The 11,523-nt window shown below is 32.2% G+C and overlaps 1 protein-coding gene and 1 pseudogene across 1 annotated transcript; both read left to right on the forward strand.

Moving 5' to 3' along the window:
- Positions 1–281: 281 nt before the first annotated feature.
- On the forward strand, positions 282–1,129 carry LOC114186110 (germin-like protein subfamily 1 member 7). The gene is made up of 2 exons (XM_028074135.2): positions 282–406; positions 495–1,129. The coding sequence occupies exons 1-2, from the start codon at positions 289–291 to the stop codon at positions 1,043–1,045; spliced, it is 669 nt and encodes a 222-aa protein (XP_027929936.1). The 5' UTR covers positions 282–288; the 3' UTR covers positions 1,046–1,129.
- A 5,291-nt stretch (positions 1,130–6,420) lies between these two features.
- On the forward strand, positions 6,421–11,523 carry LOC146886335 (uncharacterized; annotated as a pseudogene).

An 11,523-nucleotide genomic window follows, 5' to 3' on the forward strand; every position in this document is an offset into this window, starting at 1 on the left:
AAGCCAAAATTGTTGATGAAAAAATAAAGTATTCCCGCCGTGGGAAACCATTTTATGTTCGAAAAAGAGAACAAGTCTAAACTTGCCGTTGACGTGGCTAATGGCTTTCTCATTAATTTATAATTTAAGAAGATTACAGAAGAACAAGTACTAATAAAGAATGGTTCTTCACCTAATAAATAATTAACTCTAGGTAAAGATGAATAACAAGTTAAACAAAGGGTTCATCCTTATAAATACCAAAGATCAATTAGCCAAAATCATAGAGAAAAAGAGTGCAAAAGAAAAATGAAAGGTGTGTATTTCCTTGTGGCCATCTTGGCTTTCACGTCGTCCATTGCCTCTGCCTATGATCCAAGTCCTCTGCAAGATTTTTGTGTAGCTTTGAATGATACCAAGAATGCTGGTACGTATATAGAAATAAATTATTTACATGAACATGATTCTAAGATTATTACGATTAGAGATTGATTTTGCACTATTTATGGTTACAGTATTTGTGAACGGAAAACTTTGCAAAGACCCAAAAGTAGTGAAAGCACAAGATTTTTTCAGACACGTGGAAGCTGGTAATACATCGAACCCACTTGGTGCACAAGTGAGTCAAGTGTTTGTGGATCAGCTGCCAGGATTGAACACACTTGGCATATCGATGGCTCGTATAGATTTTGCACCAAAGGGTTTAAACGCTCCCCACACTCACCCTCGCGGCACAGAGATCCTTATTGTTGTTGAGGGAAGTCTTTATGTTGGATTTGTGAGTTCCAATCAAGATGGAAACCGTCTCTTTACCAAAGTCTTGAACAAGGGTGATGTCTTTGTCTTCCCAATTGGTCTCATTCATTTCCAACTGAATGTCGGTTATGGCAATGCAGTTGCCATCGCTGCTCTCAACAGTCAAAATCCAGGAACTATCACTATTGCCAATGCTTTGTTTAAGTCCACTCCATCTATTTCTTCTCAAGTTCTTACCAAAGCTTTCCAAGTCGACAAGAGCATAATTGATTACCTTCAAAAGCAATTCTGGACCGACAACAACCACTAGTCATTCTCATTCATTATCCATTTCCTCTTTCTACTGTTATGTAATAGGTCAAAATTTGTGTAACTTCTATTTATATGTGGTTTTTGCTATATTTGGAGTTCAATTTAATTTATTCTATAAGAATAACATTCTATTTTGCTCAATAAAAATATATCAATTTCAATGATTGTACGTACCATACTCTTACTCATTCTAAACTTATATTAAGTTTCTTTCTCTCCAAGTATGTGTTTTTGACCTATGTCATGCCCTCAATTTATAAATTTTCATAATTAGATTTGGACTAGATTTGGTACTTGAATAAATTGTAAGAGATAATCCTTGATATATATATATATATATATATATATATATATATATATATATATATATGTACATATATACATATATGTATATATATATATACATATATACATATGTATATGTATATACATATATATACATATGTATGTATATATATATACATACATATGTATATATATATACATATATACATACATATGTATATATATACATATATATATATATATATATATATATATATATCTTTTAATTTTTTGAGATTTCATATCTTTGAATTATTCTTCAATTATTCTAACTTGTAATTGGAGTATCCAATTTTGTGGATATATAATATTGTTGATAATTTTTTACTATTGAATATTCCACTTATTTTGTGAATAAATTGTAAGAGATAATCCTTAATATATATGTATGTACATATATATATATATGTATATATACATATATATATATATATATATATACATATATATATATACATATATATATATATATATATATATATATATATATATGTATACATATGTATACATACATATATGTATATACATATATGTATATATATATATACATATATGTATGTATATATATATATATATATATATATATATATCTTTTAATTTTTTGAGATTTCATATCTTTGAATTATTCTAACTTGTAATTGGAGTATTCAATTTTGTGGATATATGATATTGTTGATAATTTTTTACTATTGAATATTCCACTTATTTTGTTGATAATGTTCCCAAATCTCTTAGATTTTTACTTATTTGCAAAATATATCCACATCATTTATTTTTTTTCCATTTTTTTGGAATAGAACTTGAAATATCAAATAAAATCTAAAAATAAAATAACAATTAAACATAAAAATAATTAAAATAAAAACACGATAATGTCAATTATCAATAAAGGGTAAGGATAAAAGCAACTTGATAATTGTTATCTCTGCCACAAGTGAAAATGTGTGTAGAAAATCATACCCTCTTTTTGTGCGTAACCTTTTGTCACTAGACGTGTTTTAAAGCGTTTTATGGCTGCATCAAACGTATATTTAACTTTATATATCCACTTGCATCCAATAGCATGCTTTCCTTTCGGTAAAGGAGTCATTGTCCAAGTGACATCCTACTCAAGAGTTATCAGCTCCTATGTCATGGCTTTCTGCCAATGTTCATATTGTAGGATTTTGGTTCAACATGTGAGTCAATGACACAACAACCTGCTTGAAGGAAGGAGATAACCTTGCTAAAGATACATGAGCCTTGGTAGGATATCTAGGTTTCTTTTTAGTTTTAACAACAAAAGAAGTTTGAAAATCTTGTAAATAAGCAACATTATTTAGTAGACCTTCTAAGATTTTGTTCTAGAATTAACATTATTCTAAAACAAAAATTTTGTTCAGTATTAACATTATCATATTCATTCAAGCTAACATGATGATCAATGTTCTATTCATTTTCTAATGTTGTTTTTAAAAACAGTGTTATTATTTAAATTATTAGACTTAGGAACAATATGATCAAAATCATAATCATTGATTTGCTAAAAAAGTAGATGTATTCATTTTGTCAACATGACTCTCTTGAGAAATTTTTTTGAAAGGAAATGTGCCTTCATAAAAAATAACAGTTCTAGACACATGAATGAAGTAGGAATTTAAATCATATATTACATAACCATTAACATTTGGTTTGAGCCTGATGGATGTGTTAACCAAGAAATGATCATGTTATTGCACCTCTTCCAAACTTGGTATGTTGGATTTATCTTTGCTGGTTCAGGAGTAGAGCCATCAATAAACTCCATTTTGGTTTATGCATGATAATGTTAATTTTTGCCATTATCTTAGTTTTCTTTTGTTAACAAAATCAACTCCTTTTGAGCTTTTAACCCACTTAATCCTCAATTTTACTTTGCTTTTGTGAATAAATACATTTTGGGTTACATTGATATAAATATACTATTAATCCCCATTTTTTATGTCTATATATAGATTGGAAGTTTTTTCCAAAAACCCAGCCAAATGAGTGACCCATAATGGCAAGGAGAAGATAAAAAATGTTATAAAAAGGAAGCAACAGTCATCGTCTAGCAGTTCAAGAGCAGCGTCAAGCACCAACTTGATTCCAAGGAGTCAACACCTAGCGAGAAAGGCTCAGCATCAGGCATTAGAGTGTTCTAGATAACTACCACCTGGCGATATCTGGAGACCGCCCGACGACTCCTACAACACTTCCCTTTCTTCTTCTTTGCTTGTGCCTGGCGATGGAAGGCTTCCGCCAGGCGCCACTTTCGCTAATGTGGCAAGTTAGCCTTATTTCTTCATTTTTTTGTGAGGGAAACTCATGTTGGACGTTTTGGAGTGCTTGGAGATCTGCTAGGGCTTGTGGGAGCATCCTTTCTTCCTCTTTGTATCTCTTCCATTTTCCATTTTCATTTTGTAAGCTTGTTATCTCCATGAGAATGGAGAGCTAAACCCATTTTGTTGGGAGTAGATGTAACCACTGAACTTTCATGAATTTGTGAATGATTTGAATATATATATATATATATATATATATATGCTTCTTTAATTAATTGCTAGTATCTTTGTTTCTTTACTTAATGCTTGCTTTGTTTTAACCATTCATTGCATGATATTTTGGTCATTAGGTATCGGGAAATATCTCTTGAAACCTAGACTTGGAACAAGATACCTAATGGAACTTGTATCTAGAAATGAAGTCTAACCCATTAGTTGTCTTAAACCCTAACTCATAAAACGGGTTTACTTATTTAGAGATTCAAGGAACTGACTCTTAATAAGGAAACCTAGGTTCATTCAACTAAGGGATTTGGGGTAGAGTAAACTTGTGAGTTGACATTAGTAATTTAATGGAGAAGTGTTTTTATCTTAAATATGCATGAGAGTGAAGTCGGTGAAATCTAACCCCAACAATATCAATCCATTGCATTTCTAGTCTTTTCCATATTCCAGAGTTTAAAATATCCAAGTTCACCTTTTACTTGTTTATGCAATATTTACTTTATTGCACAAAAACCCAAATTATGGATTCATTCTTTAGTTTAAAATAGTTATTAATTACACGATTATTTAGTATACATGAGTCTCTTGGGAAACGATATCCCGGTCTTACCGGTTACTACTTGTGTGACTTAGTACACTTGCCAAAGTCTTAACAATGCGCTAAGAGCAGTAGCAAAAGATTTGCTCCGTAAGTGATCGTTGTGTGATTCCAGCACTGGTGACACAAGGGAGATTCTTGGGCTCTCGTTGGGATGAAGATAAAGAAAACTATATGAGGCATTGAAATCGTTAGTAGAAGCAATAGCTTTGGGTTCACTCTTCATAACCATTGTAAAAAAGGGAATGAAACAAAACAAGAAGGGAAGAAAAGGAACCAAAGATGCACAATAGAGCCATTCAAAAGAAGATTTATGATACCAACTCAATAAACCTAAATCTCCTGCGAAAAATGAAGTTGATGTAGAAAAGAAAAACTCTTGAACGTGTGAGTAGTGAACATGAAGATGAAAAAAAAACATAGAGAAAGAGGAAGAGAAAAGGAAGAAAAAAGAATTGTTGTAATTATGTACACAATCGAAATACGAGACATGTATACACAATCGAAAGAAACGACTAAGCCAAAACTAAGACAACTCTATTTTAATTGTCTAAGCGTTGGTTTATTATTTAAACAATAATATAAATTGAAATGAAGTTACGCACTTCAAAACTTCTAAAAGAGAAAGAAAGTATCACCTGAACCTCCAAGGAATATATTTCCCACATCACAAAGTACACATATATTACTACCCTAAAAAATTGGTTCAAACACCATAAAGCTAGTTCATATTTCAACAAATATGAGATTCATGGCCAATTTGTGAGGAGAAATTATTACATGATCCAGAACTACTTTATTATCTTGTTTCAACTAATCTTCTCTACATGACACATAATTGAGCATTTTTTAACTGTATAGAGTTAGGTTTTTTTTTCTTTCATTTGCTATTAAATTTGAATCCGAGAGTAGGTATTTTTGGTCAAGGCTTTGTTCAAGAACAGTACGTTGAGAAGTGGTAGAAAAAAAGCAATGTTATAGAGACTTGAAGTGGTGGTTGTATGCAAGAACAATATGGTGGAAAAGTGGCAAAGCATAACAAAGACTTGTAGCGGTGGTACTATAGTGTGATAAAGTGAGACTATGATTGTGAGTTCAGAAGAATAGAAAATTTTATAACATTATTAAACACATTTTCTGCTCTCCAAATGGTTTGGACCACATGCTACAAAAAAAATATATAACAGAAAAGATAGTGGAAGGAAGGGGCCCAATGGAAGTGGAGCCGCATGACAAGGCATTGAGAAGAAGCACACGTGAACGGAAGGAAAATGTTTATTTAAAGAAATTCATTCAGTGAGAGAGGCATGTGTTTGGTATGCAATCCTCTCTGCTAAATGTTTATGCTCCTTCACTGCTCATTCTCTCTCTCTGTTCTAAACCAATTCTATTACTCATTTCATCATTCCCTTTCTTTAGGTATCCCCATTGAATGTCAGGAATTCCATTACTTATGGCTTCGTTATGTTTGCCATTTCTAATTCCTTGTAAACCAAATTCCATATTTTCAATTTCTGTTGACAATTCCATTCCACTGTTCCATTGGGTTTTTATTGTTTCATCTGATATTTCACTGTTACTTTGATCCTACTTGTTACATTGGTGCTTCCATGGAAGAGAAAACACACCAGCTGATGCATTGTCTAGAAGCTATTTGATGGCTTGGTCAGAAGCACAATTTAAATGGCTGGAACAAATGCCAAAACTGACAAAGGAGGATGCAAAGTTAAGTAAACTGTTAATTCGAAATACTCTGGGTACATTAGTTTGGACAAGTTTGTTGTTAAAGATGGAATGATTTATAGAATAGGTAGATTAATGATACCGACTGATTTGAAATTGAAGAATTTAATTGTGCAAGAATTTCATGACTCTAAGGTAGGGGGTCATGCTAGAAATACTAAAACAATAGCTAGAATCTACAACCAATTTTATTGGCCAAAAATGGAGGAAGAGATCAAGACTTATATTCGAAATTGTAGCATATGTCAGCAAGCTAAAGTGGACCAAGCTCTACCTAATGGCCTGCTGCAACCTTTGCCAATACCTCAACAAATTTGGGACGACATATCCTTGGACTTCATTACACATCTTCCTTCTTCACATGATTTTTCTACTATTTTGATGGTAGTGGATAGGCATTCGAAGTTTGGCCATTTCATTGCATTAAAAGCCAATTTTAATAGCAAAGTTGTAGCAAAAGCTTTTATCAATCATGTGGCAAAAATTCATGGTTTTCCAAGAACCATTGTTTCTGACCGTGACAGGATTTTTATTAGCTCATTTTGGCAACATTTATTCAGAGACCAAGGCACAACATTGGCCACGAGTTTCGCATATCATCCTCAAAGTGATGGTCAAACCGAGGTACTTAACAAGACTTTGGAAATGTATTTGAGGTTTTATGTTTTTGAAAATCCTAAGCTTTGGTATTCTATGCTTCCCTGGGCACAATTTTGGTACAATTTTATCATCACAACATAAAAATGAGTCCTTTCAAAGTTGTTTTTGGCAGAGAACCTCCTTCGGTTGTTCCTTATGAAGTCCATAATACAGATCCACTTCTTATTCAAGAGTCTTTAATCAATAGAGACAGGGTGTTGCAGCATCTTAAAGCCAATTTGATGAATGCTCAAAACTATATGAGAGTTTAACTAATATGATGAAATCTATATTTAGTTGCAGACTAAATGACCAGTACTGACCAATACTTTTGTGGTATATAACCCTAACAGAAAACTAAAAATCTAATATGTTAGTTTGCACATAATTTTTTTACATAGATTGATGACCATGATGATTATAAATAAAACTTGTTGTCTACTCATGAGTAGTGCAAAACATATTTTAAAAATGTACATTCTATTTTTGCCAACTTTTATCTATATATTTGATTTTTATGAAATTCTTTTATTAAAGAAAATTTGTAAAGCCCCTTTCTAAAATTTTAAATATGTTTTTATTAAAAAGAAAACCTAAACTCAGCTACTAAAAAAAGTTTCAAACACATAACCTTTGCATCTCTTCTAAAATGCATTCCCCACATCCTTCATCTTATTCATCAAGCTTCACTCATATTCCATCATCTTCGTGATTCGAGGTCAGGGTTGCGATCATCATGAAGCCCTCTTCGAATTTTACCGAACAAAATCCTCTTCTGAGTAAGTCAAAGTTTCTGCCTTGTTCGCTACCCAGTTGGTTTTGGGGCAGTGCATGTGATCTTTTTGAGTTGCATGTGCCCCTATACTCCTTATCTTCATGTCTTACTAATCTATGGTTCATCTATTTTGGTCCAATTGTTTATTAATTGTCTTTAGATCGAGGTTCAACTTTCGTGAGTTCGAAGGTGCCTTGGGCGTTCTTAGAGTTCGATTCTATCTTTGAAGGTGAGGGAAGCTAAACCTTACTTTTGCATGATAATTTTGTATAAATGTCTAATTGTGTGTTGATGTTGGGTTTGATAGCTCAAATTGATTTGTTAATGTTGTTCTTTATGGGTGTGATGAAAAATCCCTAATTTCAAGTTTAGGTATGTACGATTAGAAAAATTTGGAGTTTTATTGAATGCATGTGATTTAAAATAAATTTAATGGAAATTGAGGTTGTAACATGAATTTGGAAATGTTTTTGACTTATATGAAGCTTAAAATGGGTTTTAAGTTCATTTGACACTGTCAAATTGCAGAACTTGAGTTTCTGCACTATGCACTCGCTGGGCGAGCCCAATATCTGGTTGGGCGTGTTGGACTTTCCAACTCTGAGTCATCTCAAAAAGTTTTGAATTCCTACTTCGTTAACCGTTGGATCGAGCTGAAAATTTTACAGTAGGTCCTAGACACATGATGCTTTGTTTTGATCGGTGTGATTTTGTTTGGAAGAGTATAATGAGAGCATTTTTTTGTAAGGTTCCCATAGATTAGGTTGTTAGGAGCTTTGACCTTTGTCACTTGTTTAGTGCATAACTTTTTCTATAGGTACCCAATTGGATTGATTCTTTTTTGATTGAGTTCTTGATTCAATTATATTTCATTTGAATGTTAGAACATAACTTTTGGAGCTTTGTATAAGTTTTAGTTTTATTTTTTTAAAACCGCCAATTAATTTGCATGTGTTGTTAAGTTATCGTGTAAATTACTTGGGATTATGTGAATGTGTGGGGATGATATGAAATTTTGGAATAAAATGATGTATGAAACTGTGAATTGAGAATGATGAATGGATTTTCATGGGAAAATCCTTTTAAAGTATATATGCTTTGATGTGCATTGATGTAGGGACTCAAAATTTGGAAGTTTATCCTGACATTCTACTAATCAATCAAGCTTATGTAAAGGAGAATGAATTAGGAGTTGAAAGTAGTAGGAGATCTTGGTTGGAAGAACCATATGTGGTTCTAGGAATCTATATAGGATTAACCTTGTGGATGAAGGTTATCCATCACAAGTGGTAAAACTTCCAAGTAGTTCTCCTTCGATGCTTGTTGCTTATAATGGTGTGAATTACTTAGGTTCCTAATATGATTTAACTTATGATTAATGAAACATTTGTTTTTATATTAGTTTACCCTCTCTTGTGTGTGTGCTTCTCGTGCTATTATTTTTCTTTTGTAATGATCACCAATATTTGGTGTGAACAGATGAGGATTTAGGGATTGGCTCCCTTGATGATGGTGATGGAAATGTAGGTGTTTATCTCTTTAGATTTTCTTTCATTGTTAAGTTGCATCTTTTGAAAATTCTTGTAAGATTTATCTTTTGCCACTTTTAGCTAGAGTTTTAGATTGTGGTAGTACGTCAGTTTTGTGTTTATGTCTTGGATAACTGTAATAGAAACTCCTAGTGTAAGATTCTTTGCTTGAAATAATAAATGTGTGATATTTTCCTTTAGTAGATTTATTCTATTAAATTGGATGTTATAAAATTATTATATTTCTTCTTGAAAATTCAACTTTAATCATTTAAAGAAGGATTTTTCAATAATAATAAGTTTAATAATTGCGTCTGTACATACATTAATACATTTAGCAAGATATTTTAATTTTTATATAATATAGAAAATTATATATATATATATATATATATATATATATATATATATATATATATATATATATATATATATATATATATGCCCGTTACTGGTTAGTTAACTTTATAATTTTTTTTTTCATTATCTTAAACTACTCATTTTTTATCTTCATTTCTGCACTTATATTCAGGGTTGTTTCTCTTTTAATCTACCTTAATTATTTTTTTTCTATCTTGTAAATCCATTTTAATAGGTGTAAAATAACCAAAATATAATACGTATTCAAAACTATTGTAGATATGTCTCACCTTTTTGTTTTGGTTATCCATGGTAGTATGACTTCATCGTATGCGTTTTAACTTGAATTATATATCCACAGGGAAACATTTGAATTAAGGCCAAAACAATTGCAGCAAGCAGTACAAAGTCAAAAAGTATATCTTAATACGTTAAATTTTCAAAGTAAATATGTCAAATAATTCTTATCATCAAGTGTGTAATATTGAGACAAAGTCAAAACTGATCTTTGATTTAGTTAACGAGCTTTCCATAATAAAATAATATTAATTACAGCATGGATACAAAGTCAAGTGGAGGATGTAATACCACACTTTTCTTTTTCTTTTTCTTTTTCAAGTGGACAACGAACATTTCCCTCTTTGATCGAGCACAAGCATACGCATGTTTGTGATGGAATGGTTCATCAACATAAAGAATATGTTAGGTAATTATAAACTGAAAACCAATTCAATACTTCATCCTTATAAATAGCAAGCTTCAGATGAATCAAAAAAATGAAAGTTGTATTCTTTTGTTGCCTTTTTGGCTTTGACATCGTCAGTTGTGATTGCCTGTGACCCTAGTCCTCTGCAAGATTTTTTGGTGGCAGTCAAAGAAACAGATAGTGGTATGGAGAAGAAATCTTCGTTGTTGCACAAGTTTAAAACTTGCATCTTGTCTTATTATTATAATTTGATTTCTTAATCACAATTTTGCCTTGTTAATTTGCGGTACTCGTGAATGGAAAAGCTGCAAAGACGGAGAATCCACTAGGATCACAAGTGAGTCCTTGATCAACTACCTAGACTAAACACATTGGGTGAGAGGTGTCAACTTCACCCGTATTCCATGGGTCCGTTCTGGCCCACTCTTTATTAAGTCCCTTTTATAGGGACCTCTAATGAGGGGGTCAAATAAAAGTTTCAACTCCTAAAGCTTCCTTTCTAGTGGGTTAGCGTCAGGGCTAAGGTCGATTAGATCCCCTAAAAATACTACATTAAACTAGAGTTCAAGATCAAGTCATCGGGCATGTCTATATGGAAAAGTTTAATAATATATTTTAAAAAAGAATATTATTTTCATGTTTAAGAAGAAAACCCTTGGGTTAGCCCTGACTTACATGGCTTTTGTGGGGTTTTTGGTCCTGTGGACTTTTTGATGGGGACTTTTTTTTCAATGTAGGTTTTTTTGGTTCTAGCCCACATGGGCCAGAACCAAGTCCTGTGGACTGGGCCAAATTGACACCTCTAATTGGGAATATATTTGGTTCACACAAATTTTGAGTCCAACCCATACATAAGAAATTAACATCATTGTTAACCCAAATCCTTATGACAATATGTTTATAAATCTTTATCCTTATACGATGTTCAACTCTCTCAATTTTACTCAATGTGAGACTATAACTCATTTAGATTCCCGACAAAACGCTTCCCATACTCATCCTCGGGACATATAAATTCTTGTGGTTGTTGAGAGAACTTTTTATGTTGGATTTGATACCTCCAATCAAGATGAAAATTGCTGCAATTGCTGGTCTTAGCAGCCAAATGCTGGAACTATCACAATCGCAAATGCTTTGTTTATTTTTTAAAGCTAATCCACCTATATTGCTTCTGAGGTTCTCACCGAGGCTTTCCAAGTCGACAAGAGCCCCATTGATTATCTTCAAAAGCAGTCTTGGTATGACAACAACTAATTATGTAATATGGACCATCATTTCTCCCGAGACATCATTTA

This window comes from Vigna unguiculata, chromosome 5 (genome assembly GCF_037176805.1).
Source record: "Vigna unguiculata cultivar grain cowpea cultivar isolate G323 ecotype 2 chromosome 5, ASM3717680v1, whole genome shotgun sequence".
NCBI lineage: Eukaryota > Viridiplantae > Streptophyta > Magnoliopsida > Fabales > Fabaceae > Vigna > Vigna unguiculata.

What these genes read in the sequence shown, in the direction of transcription:
- LOC114186110 (XM_028074135.2), top strand. Translation starts at nt 289, where the DNA reads ATGAAAGGTGTGTATTTCCTTGTGGCCATCTTGGCTTTCACGTCGTCC. An exon ending in GAATGATACCAAGAATGCTG is followed by an intron (nt 407 to 494) that starts GTACGTATATAG and finishes TTATGGTTACAG; the next exon opens with TATTTGTGAACGGAAAACTT.